The following is a 23,520-nucleotide window of genomic DNA, read 5'->3' as shown; positions in this document are numbered from 1 at the left end:
GAAGAAAAACACAAAGGAATTAAAGAAAATCACGCCAATTAATTTTGAAACATTACTTTATAAACAGACAGGTGTGGTATGAACCATCCTGTGAAATACTCCCCCAAATCCTCCTCTGTTTGACTTTGGTTTTAAAAATGAGCTCTGCAGGCTTTATTAAGCCTTGCTTTTTTGAAGTTAGTGTTATTAAAACATAAAGAGGTAGAAATGAAAAATAAAATCCTGTTTTAGAAAGATTTCGCCAAGTCCCTACTCAGACATGGTCCACAGAAAAGCCCTGCTGTCTTTTAGGGTTGATCCAAAGGTTTGTGCTCACCTCTAGGTACCATACAGCACATTATAAATAGTGTAGTGCTGAAGTGGTGTTTTTTCAAGTGGTTGTAGTGAGGACACATGCTAATTTAGCAAAAGGGAGGAATGTGTTAGACCAGATTATTGGTGGAGGTTGGAGCAAGTAAAGAAACACAAGCAAGAAAACAGCTGATTGTTACTGGAGGTTGAGGAAGACAGGCCAGTTGTCTTTTCACTTGATTTAAAATGTTTGCTCCTTCTGAGGAGGGCTGGAGAGAGGGGAATCCCAAAGGGTATAGAGACTGAAAACTTAATTGGATCAGTCAGTTAAAACTAAGGCACTGGAAGGATCATCTGGGATGTGCTGAGAAAAGTCAGACCTCTAAGACTTGCTTAGGTTGACACATGTGGTGGAAATTAACTCTCCTGTTTATTAGTTGAGCCTCAGAGATGTATTAATCCTTTCAGGTGGGAACACGCAGAATGTAATGCAGAAAACCTGTCTGCTTGTTTGTTCCTGTGAGGTTGGAAAGCCCTGCAAAAAGGGTATTGATTAACTTCCATCCTATAATAACCTACCCAATCCCTCTCATTGGCATGATTCCAATCAGCTCAAAGGGCTTGGTTAATTGACGTCCTGGGGTGGTTTGAGAGTGGATGCTCTGAGGCCAAGTAGGTTTTATATATGTCTTTTACTGGCAGCTTTCTACTAGCTGCTGCTTCAGTGCTCATTCTGTAGCTGTGTAATTGTGCTTACAGGTGGCAGGGACACTGTGCCCTCTTTTTTTGTTTTTTGTTTTTTTTTTTTTTAATCACTGTATCTGTTTAATGTTGTATTAACAGCTGTACAAATTGAATTGATAACGCAGCATCCAATTATAATTTCAAGGAGCAGTTAGGAAGAGTAGCCAGTGTAGAAAAGTTGCATCTTGTAGAGTTTGCTGGTACTGTTAAACTAGGAGGAACTGTGAACATGTTGGCAGTACTGAGTTGCCAGTAATATCATCCTTAATAGCCTGGAGTGCTAAAGGACTGAGAGAAATCAAGTCCTTTAGCACAAGGAAAGGTCTCGAAATAGTTAGGAAATAAAGGACAGAATACTTTATTTAATTTGCATATAGGAAAAATTCAAGTAAGTTCACGTGAGAAGTTTTACTACATGGAACAAAATCTTTAAATGTAAAGGATAATTAAATATGGTAATAGTTAGCACAGGAGAATTATTTAACTGTTTAATCAACATAAGTCTTTAAAAACAGGTAAGGCAAATGCTTGTTTTGATTAGCGAAATGGTGTTTGTATCTGCCTTGCAGGTATACTAGACAACCTCTTGCAGTCTCTTTTGGGCTTGCTCGCTGTTGCTGTTTGTTTTTTTTTTTTTTATTTGCACTTTTACAATTGTTAGAAGAATAATTTTAAAAAACATACCGCCCTTAGAAATGTTCTCAAGCTGCTTAAATAGCTCATCTCTTCATTCTTTAGGCATTCAATTCTTTACAAAGGAAAGACAAAGGAAAGTGCACCCTTGTAACCTTCAGTGTTCTTCATGAAGGGAGTATAACAAACTGAAAGTCACATGTTTTTTATTTGCAGGTCACAGGATGACAGAATTAGGATAGAAAGGATGCAAAACCTCAATTTTGAATACAACCATGCTTTCCAGGTGATTACTGACTTCTATGCAAAAGAAGTGCCTGGTACCACAGGTATGTCATTCCACATGGCTTTGAAGTGCACATCCTGTTGGCTTTTATATCCACGCTGGCTCTCAGCCACCTTTGCTTAACGTTCTGCGCAGTGGGATCTTTTTTTGAGCTTGGAAGAAGTGAACCTTGAAATTCAACTATCTAAATAGAAATGAATATGGGGCTAGCAGTGCTTTTTTTCATAGCTTGAAGATGTGTGTTTAGACAGATTTAAATTCACAGATATATAGCAACCAGGGGGAATTACTCAACATCTGAAATGTTTCTTCAAGTTCACAGAATCCCAGGATATTTGGGGTTAGAAGGGACCTCTGGAGACCACTCAGCCCAACCTGGGCAGGGCCTGCCTGGGCAGGGTCTCCTGGAGCAGGTGACACAGGGATGTGTCCAGTGGGTTTGGGATGTCTCCAGACAGGGAGGCTCCGCACCCTCCCTGGGCAGCTCTTCCAGGCTCTGCCACCTCCATGGAGAGAAGTTCTGCCTCATCTGAGGGGAACTTTTGATTGAGTTCATGGCCCTTGCTCCTTGTCCTGTCACTGGGCACTGCTGAACAGAGTCTGAGACCATCCTCTGACACCCCTTGGGGATATTGGTGTGGATTGATGGGATCCCCTCTCAGTCTTCTCCAGGTGCAGCTCCTGCAGTCTCTGCTCATCAGAGAGATGCTCCAGACCCCTCATCATCTCTGTGACCTCTTCTGCACCCTCTCTAGTATCTCCTGGTCTTTCTTGTCCTAAGGAGCCCAGAACTGGGCACACTATTCCTATGTGGCCCCAGCAGGGCCAAGCAGAGGGGCAGGATCTCATCCCTGACCTGCTGGCCATGCTCTTCCTGATGCATCTTGGGATCTCATTGTCTCTCGTGGCCCCTGCCAGCTCATGGTCAGCTTGTCTCCCACCAGGACTCCCAGGTCTCTCTCTCCACAGAACTGCTCTGTAGCAGGTCATCCCCAACCTGTGCTGGTCTTGGGGTCATCCCTCCCCAGGTGCAAGACCTGCACTTGCCCTCGTTGGGTCTCTTTAGGTTTCTCTCCACCCAACTTTCTAGCCTGTTCAGGTCCCTCTGAATGACAGCACAGCCTTCAGGTGATCAGCCCCTGCCCCAGTTCTGTGTCACTGGGAAATCACAAGATCATTGAGTTTGGAAAAGCCCTCCCAGCCCATGGAGTCTAGCCTGTGGCCGATCCCCACCTTGTCACCCAGCCCAGAGCACTGAGTGCCACATCCAGTAGTTCCTTGGACACCTCCAGGGATGGCAACTCCACCACCTCCCTGGGCAGCCCCTTCCAATGCCTGACCACCCTTTCCAGCAAGAAATTCCTCCTTATGTCCAACCTGACCCTCCCCTGGCACAGCTTGAGGCTGTTTCCCCTTGTCCTGTCCTTTATTGCCTGGAAGCAGAGCCCGACCCCTCCTTGGCTCCACCGTCCTGTCAGGGAGTTGCAGAGAGTGGGAAGGTCCCCTCTGAGCCTCCTTTTCTCCAGGCTGAGCCCTCCCAGCTTCCTCAGCCACTCCTGGTGCTCCAGGCCCTTTCCCAGCTCCGTTTCCTTCCCTGGACACACTCCAGCCCCTCTCAATGTCCTTCTTGAACTGAGGGGCCCAGACCTGGACACAGGACTTGAGGGGCCTCAGCACAGGGACGGGCACTGCCCTAGGCCTGCTGGACACACTATTCGTGATACAAACCAGGTGCCACTGGCCTTCCTGTCCACCTGGGTGCACCTGGGCTCATGCTCAGTTGCTGTCTCCCCCCAGCTTTCCAGCCCTTCTTTCACCAGTCTGGAGTGTTCCATGGGACACAAGGGCAGGAGCTGGCACTTGGTCTTGTTGACTCTAGCACCGTTGCTTTTGGCCCATTCATTCAGCCTGTCCAGATCCCTCAGCAGAGCCTTCTTGTCCTCCAGCAGATAACTCACTGAGGGTCCATTCCATCCCTTCATCTGGGTCATTGATAAACAAGTTGGATCAGGCTGGACCCAGCATTGATCCCTGGCTGCCACTGACTACAGGCCTCCAACTGGATTCTGCTCTGCTGATCACAACCCTCTGAGCTCTGCCAGTTCTTCATCCCCCTCACTGTCTATTCATCCAACCCACATTTCCTGAGCTTTCCTACAAGGGGTTTATGGGAGACTGTGTCAAAAACCTTGCTGAAGTCGAGGCAGACCTCTCTTTGCTCTCCCCTCATTGACCCATCCTGCCATACCATCATAGATTAGTCAAAGAGGATTTCCGCTTGATGGGTCCATGCTGAGTACTCCTGATGACCTGCTTCTACATGCTTGGTGATGACCTCCAGAATGCACTGTTCCACCACCTTTCCAGGGATAGAGGTGAGGCTGACCGGATGGGACTTTCCCAGGTCCTCCTCCTTGCCTTTTTTGAAGATGGGGGTAACATTCTTGTCACTGAGTTCTAAAGTTCTTGTGTGTGTGAACTCTCTAAGAGCAGAAGAGCAGCTTTAAAAAACATCTCTGAAAAAAACTTAAATAAATGGATTTTTTAAAATACTCTTTTACGTTGTGATATCATGGAATGAGTTTTCCTGGTTTTGCACCTGGAAGAGAGACTGTAGTAGGGCACTGTGCAAAACGCTATCCAATATGAATGGCCTTTTCACAAAAGTGTCAGAATTCCATTCTTAGTTTGTATATTTAGATGTCTGTTATGCCAACAGTTTGTCATTTTTTTATGAAGAAAAACCTGTGGAGTCAAATGTTTTCTGTTTCATAATGTGTTTACACAAATGCAATGTTCTACATTCTTTGGAACAGTAAGCGTTATTTTGGAGCCTTGTTTTATGTTGATTTATAGATCTCATAAAACACTGCACGTGCATTGCAGATTTCTATTATAATAAATTGAAAAAGAGATTGTGCTTTTTCTACAACACATTAGTAGTAGACAATGAGTTAACAAGAAAATAAAAATGTAACAAGAAAAATTATTTTTTTTAGGTCCTCAAAAACTATCTGTAATACTAAGCTTGGATAAGCCTGTTATTTGCTCTCTGGCAGCAGTAATTGCATACCTCAAAGAATTTAATTTGGAAAGGATGCTTTACGATCCAAGGTAAGTTGCCTTACATAAACTTCCAGTTCAAATCACCACTTTCTGTAAGTGTTAGCAGGCAGCTTCCCTGACTGTAATGAACACACCTACTAGAGTGATAAACATAGTCTTTGTAAAAATTATACCTTACTTTTGGTCTCCTAATCAGAACTTGAAAGAATCGAGTGATTTCTTTAAGTGGTGTTTCATGAAGATCTTCGTGAAATGTTTGGGTATAGTCATTACTGTCAGTAATGTGAATTAACATGTAGTGCTGCCAAGTGTTACTGAAAACAAACAAGGTGCAAAAACTGGTAAATACTAGGGAGGAAATTTTAAAGTTTGTTTATATCAGCTATCACATCTCACCTCAGTAAACCAAATACAGGGCTTTTTTGGGCAGCTTTAAAAAAAATTAGTATTGTAACTTAGCTTTGCGGTTATTGTTTTATTTTGCCAGCAGTGCGTAAATAATTTTTTCTTTCTGTAGTTCTGGAAGCAGGTACAAATGCTAGTGTGTTATGTTTAGACAGTACTCATCAGGTCTGTTTGAGTTGGCAAATCTAGTTATCAGTTATAAAGAAAACATGAATTCAGCATATACTGGGTTTCTGGAAAATCCCTGGACCATTACCATTTGTGCAAAGTTACTACAAAACCACACAGACATGGGTATAACCTTGTTTTCCCTTAAGCAATCCCAACCCTTTGGTTTATTAGATATGCTCAAACGAGCACTCAAAATTTGTGACAGGATTATGCAGGTGGAAGCAAATGAAAACAGAAAGATATCACTGCTCAAGCTTCTCTTATCCTGTGTTGCATTGAGTATAAAACACTGCTAACATACCTTGCACAAGCATAAAACACTGCTATTCTACCTGGCTCAAGTTTGAAAATACCATTGGGGCTTATTAAATACAACAACTTTAGCTGCTGTGGATCCTGTGCAAAGTATTCTCCTGGTTGTCCCACTATTCCTCTGTTCCGTAAGTAGGCAGGATTTAGTGAAGTCAGTCTGGCTGCAGACTGGAAACTTAGAAATATGTCATTTGTAGATCATTCACATGTTGTATGAGTTTCAAGCCTGATTTTGAAAGGCTCCCTACATTGCTAGTTTAGTTAAAATGCAGCTGCATTTAAAAATGCAGATGCCAGCTTTAAGCACTTTTTCACATGTCCACTAAAATGTTTGGAAATTATATATATATGGGTGTTCTGGATTTTGGGGTGGATTTTCTTCCTTAAATTGCCCTTCTCCACTCCAAGTACTATTTAAATGTTAACAAAAAGTTTGATGGGCTTATAGAGCTAATGAGGAAAGAATTCCTGGAGCATCTTCCGTGCATCATCCATCAAGGAGCTGATCTGTGGTGCTCTTGCTCATCCTCTTTGGTTGACTTTTTTTTATCCTTTTATGTGTGGGTTTTTGGTTGGTTTTTTGTGGGTTTTTTTGTTTGTTTATTTGGGCTTTTGTTTATTTGGGTGGGGGCTTTGTGTTTTTATTTATTTTTTAATATGCTTGCATGGATGGAGAAATCTTTTCGTAGAGTTTCCAAAGAAGAAAGTGGACTCCAAGGAAATACCATTTCATGGTCACTGCTGTCACAGTGCCCTTTGTGCAATCACACATGAGGTGAATGTTCTTTCACCTGGAGGAAATGCAAAATCCACCTTTTATGTAGAAGTAATTCAGTAGTAGAGGAGAAGGCATCAGCAGCGTTAAAGATAGTGTGTCTCCAGACCTCCCAATTGGAGGCCAGAGTAGACCAGCACGCAGGATCACTCTTGAGGAGAAAAGACAACGCAGAAAGAATCGTGTCTTGCAGAATATACCACCTAAGGTGTATATTAGAGCACACTGATTAAAAACACCTTGTATCATTCATCATACCAATGTGCTGTGCCTTTTGCAATCGGACATGCCTGTCTTGTATTGCCCTTTTTAGCCACCAACGTGCTTGTAACAAACATGGGTAGAGCCCTCCCCAAATCTTCGTTCACGAAGCCTAACCATGATGATGATGATGATGATGAGAGGAGAAACCTCATTGTCTGAAGGCTTGTGTAGGAGCACTCAGTCACATTTGTAAGAGCTGCATCCTAAAATCAAGAACAATTATCGACTGGGAAGGAAAAGTGCTAATTCTTGGCATTGACATTTGCCTGCTGAAGGTTGTTCTAATGGATTTTTTGTGAATGTATGAGCATCTGAGTGAAAAGGCAAAGAACTACTTAATATCCTGTTGATGCTCTGTGAAGAAATAAAATACATTCTTTGAGAAACCTTTGTTGTTGGGAGCTTGGATTCCGCTGTGTTTATTCCTAAAACCTTTATGCTTTGACTACCTGATACTGAGTTCTACTTGCTATTTTTAGTGTATCACAGGTATCGACATAGTGAGACAAATACTGAGGCAAATTCCAATACTTTTCCTCATGCCAGTGAAATATTATCTAAAAACTGAAAACTGAAAGACTTCTAAGCAAATCATGTCAGGCTCATGAATCTCCTGAATTAGGAAATAGAGAAGAAATACTTCCATTGCACTCTCAAGCAACTTAAAATTCCTAGAAGAATTCAGGTCAGTGAGCATGAAGTTGGAGTTGTGAGATAGTTTTTGGTTTTTTAAAGTAAGTGACACAGATCTGGATGAAGACCTATTTGATAGGAAGAATGACAGAAAAATTTATTACACCTCTGTACCTCCTTTGGATAAACACTCTTCTCACAGCTGAAAAGAATTCCATCTCTGCTTATTAGTAGGAGTTAAGAAACATCATGTAAGTGGTAACCAAACCTCATTGGTGGGGGGGAAACAAGTTTTGTTCTAGTATTTAGGTTAAGCTTTTAAATCTACTTTTAAAATTGTAAATAAAGCAAAATATTAAAAAGAAATAAAGATTTCTGTCACAGCAGGACTTCTAGGTATGACTAGACTGCATTAGAGTTCTAATAGCGAGTAAAAATAGATTTAATAATGAATGATACAAGGTGTTTTTAATGAATGTGCTCTAATACCTTTACGTACTGAGAGACCTTGATTAAAGGCTTTTGTCAAGAAGTTGGTGCACATCTAGGAGAGGTTTTCAAATACATTTGAGTACCCAGTTTTGTTTGAAAAAATCATCATTTGCATAGCAGTTGCTGGGAAGATGTGTCTCAGTGTATTTTGATTTTACCTATATGTTTTCCAGCATATTGGAGATGGAAGAAAGAGACTGTAGTTTGTAAACTTTGAACAGTGATGGATGATCTTCCATAAATGCAGGGAATGGTACACAACACAAAAAGGGATTCAGATCAGAAGTTCTAGCCTTGTGGCACTATTCATTAATGTTTTCAAACCTGGTTAATTAAATACAAAACATAGTCTGGACTTGATATCCTTTGCTACTTAGACTGTGGTAATGTCTTTCATACCTAACAAAAACTATGCTTCTGCAAAATGGAGAGACTTGTTTTTACTTCTTAAACCTTTTAGGGATTCCTGCAACTTTTGTCTTTATAGGTTTATTCTGTGGTTTATTCACCCTCAGAGGCCTCGAAGACATGACCTCTAGAGGTCTGTAAAAGGTAATTGAGCAAAGATCTGCTGCTTTCAGTACAGTGCCTTGCATCTTCACTCAGAAATTTTACAGATTTCCAGAATTAAAGTAGTTGAAAACTACTTTTCTGAATACCATGCATTCACTTAGGCTGGGTTACTGAGTATGAAATTACATATAATATTTCCTGTGCAGAGAATAATTAATAAAGCATTAAAAAGGCTGTTCACTGCAAGCTTCTCTGCAGGCAAAATCACAGAATGGTTTGGGTTGGAAGGGACCTTAAAGCCCATCCAGTTCCACCTCCTGCCATGAACAGGGATACCTTCCACTATCCCAGGTTGCTCCAAGCCCCATCTAACCTGGCCTTAGATATTTCCAGGGATGGAACAGCCAACAGCATCTCTGGGCAACCTGTGCCAGGGCCTCACCACCCTCACAGGGAAGAATTTCTTCCTAAAACTGAATGTCTCCTATTTTAGTTTAAAGCTCTTTCCCCTGTCACTAACTGCCCCTGTAAAAGTCAGTCAGTCTCTTTTTTTATAAGCCCCCCATAAGTACTGCCAGAATGACCAAGATGATCCAGTTTCAGCAGTAACACATTAGAATGGAAGCCTGAGGATGTAGTTTACTGTCCTAAAGCAGTCACTGCAACCCTTTCATACTCATTGTCTTGTGTGGTTCTGCTCTGAAAAGTCATTTTATGGTATAATACTCCTTGTCATGAGTATTCCCCATAAGGTTCCTAAACTTTCCTAGAAGTTTTGTTTGTTTCCTCTTTTTCTTTTTCTAAGCCCAGAAATGACATGATCCTACCTTGTTGTGCTCCTCAGTTGCCATCTGTTTCCATCACTTCTGTTTTGTCCTCTTTGAGTGCTTGAGACTATTGCAAGTCTGTTCTTTGAAACTCAGGTCACACTGTCACCTACAGAAGGAGTTATGTCTTTGTGATCCGGTCAAAATGGTCTTTGAAGGGTCATTTTTAGTGGTTCAAGAGATGGCTGATAGCAGTGCGTTAGCATTTCACACAAGGATTGTGTTGAGATCTTTGCTGCAAAACCAGCACTGACTTAATAGTTGTTTACAGCCTTATTCTTATGCCATTTGATCTCTAAATTCCCTACAAAGAGTCTTTTTTTTTCACATTTTTACAAGTTCTGATTCCAAGCTGAAGGAAGATGAGAGGGTGGAAGCAAAACATGTTCTGAGCTGTGACATCTGGAATTATTGGTTGGGTATACACTGCTCTTGATCTTGACTATTTTTCATATACTCCAAGCTCTCAATTGCCAGGATTAATAGCAGAGTGAAGTAACTCAGATAAAGAAAACACCTGGATAATGTAAGACACACATAATTTATGCTGTGAAAACAACTTTTGCTTGTCTGATTCTGAATGAATAGTAAATACACTGTGCAGTGGAACAGAGTGAGTTGTCTTCATATACTCCTGAGCAACCTTGCTGTGAGCAGTGTGGTCTGTGTTAAGTGCTGTAAAGCCAGGAGAAGTGGGGAAGCACAAGAACCAGTAAATCACCTAAAAGAATCCTTTTCACTTTTGAGAAGAGGTGGAAAAGCTTGATTCTCACCCATCTGGGTTTAAGAGGTCACAGACTCGAATTGTGGCAAATAGGAAAACTGTTGTTTAGGTGAGTCTTGGAAGCAGAAGAGGTAGTTTCAGAAGAGCAGATGGGATTTGTTGTTGGCTGTAGGCATGGGGAACCAAGCAGAAATCATTCCTAATTAATTTTTGCCAGCATCAGCAGTTGTGACTAAAGATAATAAAAGGAAGTATTGTTTTGTTGCTTACAAGTTTGTGTACTTTGGAAAGTACTGTGGGTTTTGCCTCCAGTTTTGTTTTGCTGGTCAGTTTTACTGGTTGCTGGAGTAGCACACAAAGCAGAATAATTATGACTATCGATACAGTTCTGAATCAGCTGTACTTCCAACCAATCATTCTTCAGGGCCCTCAGTTTAATCTGCTTTTTTTTTAATTCTGTGAAAAATACTTCAAATTTGACCCATTATTTAGGAAGAAATTTGCCAGCAGGCCCAAACACCTGCATACAACATAAATATATAACAATAGTCTCTAAGTATTTCATGTTTCTGGAAGTTTTGGTACTGTTTTTGTTTTTAATGTAGCAGCTGTGTGTGCCTAACAGAAAAGTTAGAGCATTCGCGTGCTTCTCCAGAGGATTTAAAATCGAATACACTGAAAACAATTCTGTGAAAGGTCAAGAAAAGAATTTTAAATCCTGCCCAGCAAGTTGTTCTGCTTAGTCTAAGACAATAAAGAGTGTCCTAGATTCTGTGCAAAGGGCAGTCAGCAGTATGATTAACCCAGACAATCATGACTTCGTTTGTCAGAAACATTCAGTGAGGATCTTGCACTTCATGGTTCAAACTACAATGTGTGTGTGTTTGAGACTGAAATAATTTTCATATCTAATAAGATTACACATCTAACACAATTATTTTTTTAGTGTTGATTCTAAAGCAACACAGCCTTTGGGTTGGTCTCATCTAGTTCTGTAAAGGAGTATCAAAAAGTCCAGTAATTTTGGTCATGGTTATTTCACATCAAAACCAAAATCATACAATGTAAATGTACTGTATATTTATTTTCCTAAATAATTGTACTGGTAGCAGTAGTAATAAAAAAAGAATATGTGTTTTGATATGCTTTTTTGATGGTGAATTGTGTTAAAAGTCTGTTCCACTCTTGAAGTATTGATTATTTGTCCTGTCTCTGCTCTAGTTGTAGACTGAATAAATTAGCCATTTAGTGTCAAAGGATTAGATAACAGGAGAGCTGGATTTTATTCTGAGCTTTGTCAGAGTCATTGCAGGAGACTGGGAAGTGAGTCTTAAAAAAAAAAGTGATTTTTTTTCCAAACAGTAAGTTAAAATAAGTTATTAGTATTCAGTTCTTTTATTTAAATAGATTTTGATTTCTTACTTGACTTTTTTTTAATTTATTTTGCATAACTAGTGAATTATCTAACATGAGGAACTTGGCAGTGTTTCACTGTTCTGTCTGTGCCTGAATTAAAGATATAACCTATGAAATTCCTCTCCCCAGAAATTTCAAACAGTTGTCCAGTGAAACTGAATACATGACAATTAATGGGACAACAATGAAAAATCTTGAAATTTTGCAGAATCAGGTAAGGACATACATAATTTTTTTTGATAAATGCCGCCTTCCCAATGAAATTGGTTAAATTACTTGCAAATTTCACCCAAAAAGCTTAAATTATTTTAAATGGGATTAGACTGAAGGTGGATCACATTTTCAGAGGCATAAATCAAAGTTCATCTGTACTGTCTTTTAGTATGAGTTAGGAACCTTATTGTACTTGGACTAACAAAGAACTTTACTTGAGCAACTTAAGTTCTTGAGCAAGAACTGCAGTCGAGGGATATGTCTGTAGTAGGGTCTGTTCTTTTACTCCTGCTGAGAGCTTTATGCACAGAACTTAACTCCACTTGCTTAATTTATTCCAGTCAATTACTGAAAAGATTTTCTGGCTAAAGGAAAAGCATACTTGAATATCTTACGACTCTTGGAGGTACTTTATGTAATGTATTGTTGGTGGGTGAGATTGGTAAATGAACATGCAGTTAGCATATCTTAAAACCTAAACAAAATGTTCTATATAACATGGTGGAGATACTTCCACTGCAACACCGACTGCTCAGCTAAAAATAATGAAGATGTTTTTGTTATTTTAGATGGACATGAAAACAAAAGGAAGTCTACTCTGGGTCTTGAATCATACTAAAACTTCCTTTGGACGTCGAAGACTGAAGAAATGGGTGACCCAGCCTCTCATGAAATCCAGGTGAGATAGTTCTTCATCCTGGGCTAAATCTGTGTTTATAGTGGTGTTGAATGTATTTGTTTGTCCTGAAGGCCTGAGATCCACAGGGGAGTTTGCATAGGAAATTATACGACAGAAGATGTGGATGTTATAAATTGGTTTGAAAAGCTTAAACTGCTCTGTTTGGGCACAGATAAATAGTAGTGGGTTTGGACCAGGTTAGAAATTCCTTTGCAGAAATCAGATTTGGTACAATTCTAATTCAGTATCCTTTTTGACAATGAACGAGGATGACCCAGTATCGGAGGTTGTTTTATTCCTAAACTTGCCAATAAATGATGGATGTCTTCCTTGCTTCACAAATATTTACATCCTTACTATGTTTAATTTCTTCTACAGTAGCTGTGGATGTTTTTGTTATCTCTGTATACAATGGGAAAGTGTTCCTTTTTACTAGTTATGAAATGTGATGATTGTTTGGTCACTCCTGTATTTTGACCTGTCCTTTTTTTATCAGTGCTTTAGAAATGTTTTGTTTTGTGACACTGTCATGCAAGTTTTCACTTGCCTTGGTTTTGAAAGGGACTCCATCATATCTGGTTTATCTTTGCAGACTTTACTGGAGTATTGTACCTGAATGTGTAGTAATTGACAGTATTGACTCCCTTGAATGTTTTTTCCCTACATTTTAATTTTTTGGATCTGTTCTTTTAAATGTGCCTTTCCTGAGCATTGTCCATGTAGAATTTACTTAATTGTAAATAATTTCTTTGTTCCCTTCAGCTGTAGCATATAGAAAATCCTTTTGCGTTGGTTATCTAAAATATTTTTCCCTTCTGTTTTACTTTTGTAAATATATTAAACACTTTTTTTGTTTATTATTTTTCACCAGTTTAAAATGGTGAGGTAATTCAGTGTTTTAGCATCTTGCTGTTGTTGGTAATTTACAAATGTTTCTTCAGAAGGATTTTTTTTTCCTTGACCAAATTTTGTATGTGAAAGCACTGTACTTCTGAAGCATCACTGCTTAATTTTCTTATTAGCCTTTTGTAATAACTTAATTTCAGTGTGCCTTTCTTTTTTTTAATTGTTCTTTCATATGTCTTACCCACTTCCAAAAGGCCTTTGATGTAACTATCTTAAAAAGTACTGGGCTTAATGGAAGTTAATTAGGGCCTTGTGTTCACCTTAAAAGCATGTAGGCAGAATTTCTGAGCCACTTTGTAGGAATAAATGGAAATAAATTAGTTTATTTCTCTTCCTGCCCTTATGACCTTTTGGGATTTGTGGAGTTGTCAGCGGAGGGAGCCAGAGCTCTGGGGATGGAGAGATGGGGAAGACCTGCCTCCAGCCATTTTGCCCCTAAATCATCCCCTGTGTGATCCAGGAGGTGAAATACCATTCACAGTAAAACAGAGTCCTTTTCCAGGCAGGTAGAAAACTGCTTGCCTGTGGACTCCAGGCATTCTTTTTTAACCAATATATTTAGTTTAGATTCTCCCTTGCCTCAGTGCAGAGCCAGTTCAAAAGTTTGTAGTCTTGTTTTCTTGTGTTATTCCTTTTCTCTTTCCTGCTTCTAGAGAGTGATGCTTGACATTTTTCAGGCTTCTGTGGCTGGAGATGACAGTGCTCCTCAGCTGAAGTTAGAAAAGCTACTTTGCTCTGTGTATTTCTCCCTTTCTGACTCTAAGTTGTAATTTCAGGTACTTAGTGCATCAGACATCCGGTAATATTGTTCCCAGTAATGCACACAAATGCACTTAGAGAACATTTTGTAATTGTAATTCACCTGAGCCTCCTGGAGAGACATTTTCAGAGGAAGTCAGGTTTCTGCACTGCATCTTTCCTGGTATGTGGGTAGGTGTATCAAAAAGTGAGAGAGTGTAATTACTGCTTTATGCCTTAGAGTTGAAAATCACTTGGAATGATGACTAAACTTCCTGTGGAGAAGCCATACCTTAGGTTGAATAAAGGTAAAATGTGTACAGACAGCTCGTTTCGGCAAATTTGAAGATACTCTTCAGATGATTGGTGATGTAGTACATGTAGAAACAAGATTTGTACATTTGTTAAAAAAAGAAAAGTCAAAAAAAGGCTTAACCGGGAAAGATGTAATGTCCTCACTTACTCACCTGGCTATACAAAGATGATGAGGCAAGAGTGGATCAGTCATTGATGACTGAGCTTTTTAAGAGGAATCAGGAAAGTATTTTTTTGCAGAAGTTGTGTATCTGTGGATTACAGAAACCTTCTCTTACCTTTGACATTCAAGTTCCATCCAGTGCCTTCCTTGCCTGACTTTGTAAGGGGAAGGAAAGAAAAGGAAATGGAAGGCTTGGAACATTTCTTAGTGAATGAAATATGCAGCTTCCTAGTCAGGCAGTGGAGTGTCAGCAGGGTAAGGAGTAGAGCTGTGTATTATCACACTCAGCAGCCAAAGGGTTCAGGACTGGCCTCAAGATACATATTGTAGGACAGTGTGATCTTTGTGTCTTTGTCTATGTACAACATTTACAGATAGTTTATTTCCTAATGCAAAATAAATCTCAGAACCCTTGAAGTGGATATGAAAGTCGCTGTTTTTTCAATGGCTACAGGAGAAGGAGAAAGAAAAGCTTCACACAGGCCTTGTTGAGCAAACCTGGCTCTGATTTGCACCTCTTGTTTTGTTGTGTATCATGAGAATGTTGTCCTGTGGTGGTGGTAACAGGGGAAAGGGCGAGAAAGTTGTTGCCCTGCACATGAACAATCTGAGACCTCATCTCTGCAAAATGTGTCTTTCCTTGTCTCTGTTACATCCATGGCTGCCACCTCCCACCTTCATCTTTGCAGTTCCCTTTCCTAGGTGTTATGACTGTCTCCAAGACACAGCAGTGCTGCTTGCCCATCTTCAGTCCAAACAGAACAGACAAATAAATACTGCATCCTGGGTATTAATCTGTGTCTGTGCCTTGCTCAGCTGCTTTTTTTTGCACAATTTGTAGGAAATCTGCTTTCTTGAGATCAGACACCTTCCTTTGTCTTGTCAGGGTTGGCTGGAGTTGAACAGAGAGTTCAGAATTGATGTTTAAATCTCAAGGAAGATAAAAAATGGTATGCATTTAGAGAGTTGCTGAAAACATTTCAGCCTTTGCTTTGTGGTTTACAAAACCCAAAATTGTAATTACCCCTCAAAAACTAGATTTCCATTTTTTCTCCCCTGTGGTTCTAGTATACTTTGTCCCCCATTTCCTCCAGTTCTGGATGAGATTATGCTTTTATTGACGTGGAATTGGAGCCTTGTAGGATGGTACTGATAATTACCATTAGTCTGAATACACTCTGTCTGCAAGAGCATAGAATGACTGTAAATTTAGGAAATTCAGAACTGCACAGTTCAGGACTGCTGACAGTTCCTTATGTACTATTAAAGAAGAGGAAGAGTGTAAATTGGTATTACTAATGCAACATGACTTTTATTTGGAGGATATGTACTGTAGAACAGGGTAGAAGAGGGTCTCTATAGTGATGTTGGCAATGACATCTTTTTAATATAAAATATTATCTTGTTCTAAATACTCTCACTTTGAATGCAATGAATGCTGTTTTATTTATACTTCAATGCATGAAGTACAATCCTAAAGGAAAGTCTTTCAAGTTTGACTTTGGTCTTGTTCCCATAATTAAAATGTTGGGCAGTAAAACAAACTTCCAAAAGGTCCTTGAAGAAACCAGTTTAATTCACAGTTAAACTGGTTGCCATTTGATACCATCATCATCCACAGCAGGATTAGAATATACTTCTTTTTTTTGTAGTAGTGATTTATGAATAAAATCCACCAATCCTACAGCACAGCTAAATTTTCCTCCTAAAAATAATGATTTTATAGCATCAGTGCCAGTATAAAATGCACAAATGCAGGTTACAGCATATGCCTGAGATCTCAAAATTGTTGTAGAAAAGAAAAAGATTGCAGCATCATCACATGTGTTCATTCATTTTTGCTAGCTGTGTTTTGGTCTCATTGAATGCTGTGTCTAATTGTGTCTATCAATGGAGCAATCAGGCCTTCATTCACGGTGGCTAAAGTGGCCAACCGTTCCCTTTTTAGGCACAAATAGCTGAAAAACATTGTGTGTGAACATAAACAAAAGTGTTTGATTGCCATTTGCATATCTTTTAACAGATGTGAAGATAAAGTTTAGAGTACTTGTATGTTGCTGTTAAGTATTTGAGATCCATTCAAGAATATTGTCCTGCATATTTATTTAGGGGAACGCTGGACCTCTCTGGAGAGGCTTGAGACATTAGGAGTTTGGAGAGTAAAAAGTGAAAACCAAGTGAGCAGATCCAGAAGGATGTTAATTTTTTTAGGTTTCACTTAAATTTCACTCTAGTAAATGTGATATAGTTACCCTTGTTTGTACTTTTTTCATTGGTGCTCATGTGTGAAATTCCAGTGGTCATTCCAGCAAATTTTAACAAATTTAACAAATCTGGATTCATCCCATGAAGTTAACCTGTTTCTAACTTAGATACTTGGGTAAAAAAGCCTCGAGGGGAAGGGAGCACCCAAGATCTGTACATGCAACAACAGAAGTCAGAGGGTCTGCAAAAGTTAATAAAGTTTTATTAATAAATTACACGCTTGGCAGGGAAATTGTGTGTTAGTCCCTCATCTCCTGTTGTAAGCACATGGCAGTGGGGTTTGAACAGAGGGGTAAGGTGGAAGGGAAGAGTGATAGGGAGATGGATTAAAGAGGGGGAGAAAGAGAGGGAGAAAAGAGAGGTCACCAGTCCGGGCTCCAGCATTGGTGCAGCTGGTAGGGTGTGCAGGGTCCTGGGGTTGTGCCCAGGCTTTGAGGGGGCACCTTTTTACAGGTAAGTTTTGCTGTCCTGGAGATCAGTTCCTTGCTTTCTATGCAAATTAGTTCTCGTATGCAGTCTGTTCCAGACCCTTCTGGAGATAGGTCAGAGGCTTTGGGGGCATTTGGTGATTTTGATCCCTCCGTACAGTCCATGCCCACTTCCTGGCATCATTCCTGCACCTGTGCTGTGTTGTCCTTCTCTCCAACAGACAAACCAAGGACATTTGTCCCGGAAGAGTGCTGCCCTTCCTCCGCATGGCCCCTTCTCCAGCCACAACAGTCACTGTCTGGCATTGCCAGCGTCCCTGGCTGGCTCTGGAGCCAGCCAGCTGTCAGTTTGACACACACACTTTATCCCTCTGACCTTCCAGCTTGTGCAATGAGCCAGTTTGTCATCTGCTTGTTCTTTAAAAAATCATACACAGCGTATAGATTGCACTGTGGTAATTCTACCACGGCCTTGGGTTTTGATGGCATTAGTTGCTTGTCGTGAAAGGGAGTGGTCTGAAGCATAAAACACTCTGTACAGTTTAATGTGATCTTTAACTTAATCAACTCATCCAAAGTCTTCATTCACGAACCATGTTCTGAAGGAAAGTCAGAAAAAAAGCATATTGTGTGAGTGAGTAACTTAAATAATATATTTTCATTCTTTACAATGCTGTAGTTAGGAGGCTGCTAGGCTTTGATTTAGATAATATAGTTTATGTAAAGTAGCGTTTGTTGTTTCATAGCCTTCATTATGTTTTTTAAGGGTTGAATTCCTGTGATTGACAGTTCTGCATATCACTGTGGTTTCTAAACAGATTTAATAGAATTAATTTCAGTTGTACACACTGTACTTGAGCTATGTCCTTAGCATGAGGAATGGACTCATACTATGTGCATTTATTGTAAGTTAATAGACTTCTGATAAATTTGTATTTATTTACCTTGTATAAAAATAAAAGGTTATACAAATGAAAATGTTCTGTCATTCTTATATAGCAGCTACATTATCAATTTCACTCTCCCTCAAATGTAATGCTATATTATCATATCTAAAAATGTCAGGTTTGCTTTGCTGTAGGAGAGATCAGCAGATCTGTTACCACTCCAGCAACCAGCAAGCCTATTTAGACTGCTCAGATGTTAATGCAGAGCAATGCTTTTGGATCTGCAGCCTTCTGCTTTGTCAAAATAATTTTTAATTTGGGATTCAAATATCTATGTATTTTCTAATATTCTATATTGTTCACATATTTAGCAGCAGAATAACACAGGGAAATATGTTGTTATTTCATTTCAAGTAGTTCTTTTCAATGACTAGAATAAAAATTCTGCAGGTAGATTTTGTTCTGTTTAAATACACTGCAAAGTGATTTTAGTATTGTAATAATGATGCTATTCTTAGATGGGGAGTACAGCAGAAGTAAGTGTATTGCTTTTAGTCAACTGAATTATGTTACATTATTTCTCTGAAGACTGTTTGGAAAATTGGATAAAGCTCAGATTGCCAACATGCTTTATACAGAAGAGAAAGAACAGACTAATACTGCACCTAAGTAGAGCATGAAGTAGTAGCCAGTTTGGCTGGCTGTTGAGTTCCCTTGTATAGTGTTAGATTCAGATTTTCTGGGGGTGAAATTCTTTTCCAGACCATGTAGAGATTAGAAACCCCAGACTAATTCATATATGCTGAATAACTCTGCAGTGCAGAATAAATTTGTTTAGCAGCTGATCAGTGCAATATGTATATACTGGCCCTCAACAAAATGTTCATTAATTTAAGTATATGTATTTAAAGTTTAAAAGCATACTTTGAAATTCATCATCTGTTTTTATCATCTCATCCCAGTCCCCCCTTCCTCATATTTCACACAATTTTTTTACTGTACTTCCTGTTTGAAATAGGAATCCCACTATGTTTTTTTACAGGTGGGAAAAAAATGGGTCATTTGGTACTGAATGCCATTTTTTTGACCCTTTCTTGTTTGTAGGATTAAAGCAGAAAAACTGTATGGATGCTTAGTTTTAGATTACTGGAGCTCCAGTAACACAGCCATATGTGAGGATGATTAAAGTGCAGATTAAGCTTTGTAGGGAGAAGTTTTTCAAATATCTGCATCTATTTTACATATTACTGCAAGTTTTTAGTTGACCCAGATATAATAGCGCTGTTTAAATTAAGTGACAGAGTTGTGCTGCTTACAATGCTTTTTATAATAAAAAATACCGGTTATTATCTTCTTTAAGGTACATGTGCTTATAATTTAACAGTTCAGTACTCCTTCATGCACAGGAGTGTTCCATGATCTCAAGTACAGCAAACTTTAATAATTTTCCATGAAAATGTAATTGTGACTGGTGACGCTGACCTTTTAGGTATCAGTGTAACTGTTTGCTGGCTTTAGAACTGTGCACTCAGGGTGTTTTATTACTCTGTCATTGATACTGACACTTCTCCATTCTCTCTCCATTATCCAGCTGTTGCTGAGAGCATCTCACTAACTGATGCACAAGGCTTAAATCTCTGCCTGGCATGCCCTGTGTGGGTGCCAAGAGCCTGATGTTTGGTTGTTTGGTTGCATAACTGTGACTCTGTCAGCGCACACCAGATCCGTGATCGTGGCTCTGGGATCAGATTTAAGGCTTAGCTCTGTCCTTTGCTGTTGCTGCTGCTTCTAGGTCTCCTGGCTGCCCAGAGGAACAGGATAAATGTTTGGCTGAGTGCGTTTGGCACTGCTGGAGGAGTGGAGCAGGTATTCTTGTGACCTGCAGCAGGGCTGCCAGGCACAGCCTGTGAGGTCTGACTCTTCTGTTTCCCTCAGGGTTGGGGGGAAAAAGCAGTCTTTTAGGATAGTGGAGTATTTTTGGTGCTCTGGTGCTATCAAGGAGTCTGCTGTGCAGTTCAGAGATAACAGTGAGTTCCCAAGGTGTCCAGGGTCCAGGCACCAGAGGCTGTCCTCAGTTCACACAGAGGCACTGGAAGGTCCATCTACCTGTGGTCCAGGTGGATGGTAGGACAGTGCAAATCCTGGTGTTGTACAGCAGGGCAACTCTTGGGATGAAGGTGTGTCATTTGTGGCAGAGGAGGGGATGATTTGGCTGCTTTGGTATAAAGCAGTGTTGTCACTGGAAGAACCCCGGTGCTCAGGCGCTGTTACATTTATGTTTGTCTGAGTGCACACTCATTCCTGATGTTCTCCCTTTCACATACAGTACAATAAAAGTTCAAGAACTCTTAGATTTAGCTGTCTTCAGGGCCAGAGGCCTCTGTCTGCCAGGCTGTTGTAATGTCTGCAGCCCGTGGAGGTGCCTGATTTCACTGATTTCCTCATGGGCAGCATTTGGTAGCAGTGGAAAGTGGCACATCAGTTCTGCAATAAAAGCCATGGCCAAGACAGGCAATTTCCCCAAAATCATATATTTTTATTGCATCCTTGCTTCCCATTCCTCTGTGCTGGCTGAGCTCAGAGCATCTGACTGGTCCAGGAGAACAGGTGTGGGGGGGTTTTGCACACACTTGGCTGGTGTATGAAGTGTTGGTATTTTGGTATCAAAAGACTGATTTCTCTGTAAACTGCATGGTGGGGATGAACACACATGTTTTGGATACATCTATTTACCCCTACTCTCAGTCTTTTCCTAGAAAGCAGCAATAAGGCAATTTGGTTGCACAAAAAGAAGAGATGGAGTTTACCTTATCTCTGCACTCTACAGCCCATCCATGCATATGTTGGAAATAAATGTAGATTTGGGGTGAAACTTGACAGTAGTTGTCCATTTTTACAGCTCTTTTCTTACAGTGGCTTTAAGAATATGATTGAAAGGAAGGTGCAAAGAACCACAGAATTGTTTCTTCACATCAGAAAATGTTTTCTCATTAGTTGACTTCAGTCCTGAAATACAGAGATTAATGTTACAGGTTTTAACAAAAAAAAAAAAAAGTAAAAGCCCAGCATGGTTTGATCTATGTAATTACCAATCAGTGATCTGGATCAAATGTAGAGGGGTAAAATGGGAAGCAGTATGTACAACCTGTTGGAATAAAGTATGCTGTGTAGAGTTCAAATGTAAACTCTGTCTGCCCATCCTCTGTCTGTAAATTTAAGGTTGGATATTCAGGATTCAGTGTTAGTCATATTATTTACCACCAGAAGTACATGTAGAATTGGGCACGGAAGTGTATATTTGGCTATTTTGAGCACAAAGAGAGGAGAATGGATCTTACTTGTGTTTTTAATAAAATCTCAAAATCTTCTGCATTCCTTAATTCCCCTAAAACAAACTGAAGGAAGAGGTTCACTAGATGTATGCCTTCTACTAGAGAAACACAAGTGTTAATTATTGTCTTATTCTTTTACAGTGAAATAAATGCCCGGCTTGATGCTGTGTCTGAAATTCTGCTGTCAGAATCCAACGTGTTTGGTCAGATTCAAAATCTTCTTTGTAAGCTGCCAGATTTAGAGAGAGGCCTCTGCAGTGTTTTTCACAAAAAGGTATAACCATAATTACAAGGGGTTATTATTTTCTAAACAGCATAATTCTGTCCTAGAGTATTTCCTTTGCATTTGCATGTTTGTTTAAAAATGTTTTTTTCTTAGCAAAACTGAGGCTGACATAATAAAGGGATGCAAGTTTATAAAAATTAGATTTGGTAGAATCTTACTTTTTTATCAGTGATGTGCTGATAGAAGAAAGTATGAGTAGGGTTCTAGAATACATACACTGGATTGGTAATGCTAAGATTTAGTGGCTGGATTCAGTGAGATGAGATGGTGCAATAGGCCCTTGTGCCATAAATTATTATTTCCCTTTAAAACAAAGCATTGTGTCCGTATGCTTATCTAAAATCACACTTGCAAGTGAATCCACTTGGCTCTAGTTAGCTGTTTTCAAATGAATGTTAATCTTTTTATAAATTCTGTAGTTTGGATCTCACTTCCACATTTCAATAAGAATCACTTGTAACGAGACAGTGACAATTCTGCAGCAGATTAATGTGCTAATAGCACCTGTGCTGTACTTTATGTTCATTTATTTCACTGTTCTATTTAGAGGTTTTGTCAGTTTGTTTTAGATAAAGGAATAGGTAGGTAGAACAAGAGCCAGGCTGTAATTTTTTTGGATGGTACAGCACAAAGTTTTCCTCTGTCTGAAAATCTGAAACCCAGTTTTTTAAAGCCCTGTTGTGTTGCAGTGTTTGGCACGTGGAAAGACTTGTGTATTTCAATGAATGGATACAGAGGTCCAGCCATAAGGAAGGTTGTGAAAAGAGGGAGTGTACACCAATTTGCCCATCCTCTAAAATTAACCATATTCACATGATAAAATTGTTTGGGTTTTTTTTCCAAACAACTGCCCAGGAATTAGATAATTCACTTTTTAATGGTTAAACTCATTTCAGGTTTCATACATAATACTGTTTCTAGAGATATATCTGTATTTCACAACATCCTGGCAGTGCTCTACTGCTACCATGTGGAGTTTTTTTGGTTTGGTGTGTTTCTTTTTGGTTTTTTTTACATTCTATTTTTTTTTATGTACTTTTTTCTTCAGATGTCCCTTCCTGCTGTAGAACTGCTTACCTTTCTCAGCTTTAAAGCTGATGTTTAGATGTAGCCATTCAGAGCCTCTGGACTTTCGTGTGATTTTTGAAATGATATGACAATGTATTTTGTCGTAATAACAGCCACTGTAGCATGAAGATAGGTATTTAGTGAGTCAGATGTTGGAAAGAAGCTGCAGCAGAATCCTTAAAAAGGGTAAATGAGAGGGGAAAAGCTCCAAGCACAAACTTTTCATTTGGTGAATTATCTTCCCTTGGTAAAAAGCTGTGTTGGCATCCATTGCAGAGCACTGTGGTGAGGATCTGGAGCATTGAGTAATCCCTTTAGATCCTTAGGACTTTGAGGAGATGGCAGTGTCTGTGAGAGACAGGGTCTGTTTGGAGTAAAGAATCAAAAGCCGAGTCTGGGAAACTGGTTGTGGAGTCTAGACCGTGAATATGGAGCCTGAAGAAAGGTCCCTGCAAAGCAGCAGCATTCAAGAACATGGAATAACTGGTCTTCATGGATTTTTTGTGGGTTTTTTCCCCCCAGTGAATGCTGCCTTTTCGGTTCCCACTACAAGAGCCTTCCCAGTTCTGTTAATTCTAAATGTCCATCTCCCACATGCTCAAGTACCCTGCAATTTCTTCCCCATTAAGGGATCCAGACTCCCAGTGGAGCTCGCCGATGGCTTAACTGAAGGAATGTGCTTGTTAAT

General features: G+C 39.7%; 1 protein-coding gene across 6 annotated transcripts in view; it reads left to right on the top strand.

Moving 5' to 3' along the window:
• MSH3 (mutS homolog 3) overlaps window positions 1-23,520 on the top strand; it is a 93,308-nt gene that overhangs the window by 29,441 nt on the left and 40,347 nt on the right. For all 6 annotated transcript variants that reach the window (XR_001920691.2, XM_018072893.2, XM_018072892.2 and 3 more), the window contains exons 9-13: window positions 1,885-1,997; window positions 4,954-5,068; window positions 11,682-11,766; window positions 12,335-12,444; window positions 21,620-21,752. Coding sequence is in view for 5 of the 6 variants with exons in the window: in XM_018072893.2 (XP_017928382.1) it covers window positions 1,885-1,997; window positions 4,954-5,068; window positions 11,682-11,766; window positions 12,335-12,444; window positions 21,620-21,752 (556 nt within the window). In the remaining variant the exon portion in view is untranslated. The remainder of the gene's footprint in view (window positions 1-1,884; window positions 1,998-4,953; window positions 5,069-11,681; window positions 11,767-12,334; window positions 12,445-21,619; window positions 21,753-23,520) is intronic.

Source organism: Manacus vitellinus, unplaced genomic scaffold (assembly GCF_001715985.3).
Source record: "Manacus vitellinus isolate BGI_N305 unplaced genomic scaffold, ASM171598v3 scaffold_23_pilon, whole genome shotgun sequence".
NCBI classification, from domain to species: Eukaryota; Metazoa; Chordata; class Aves; order Passeriformes; family Pipridae; genus Manacus; species Manacus vitellinus.
The sequence above is the reverse complement of the archived record's forward strand: the minus strand, read 5'-3'. Positions and strand labels throughout refer to the sequence as shown.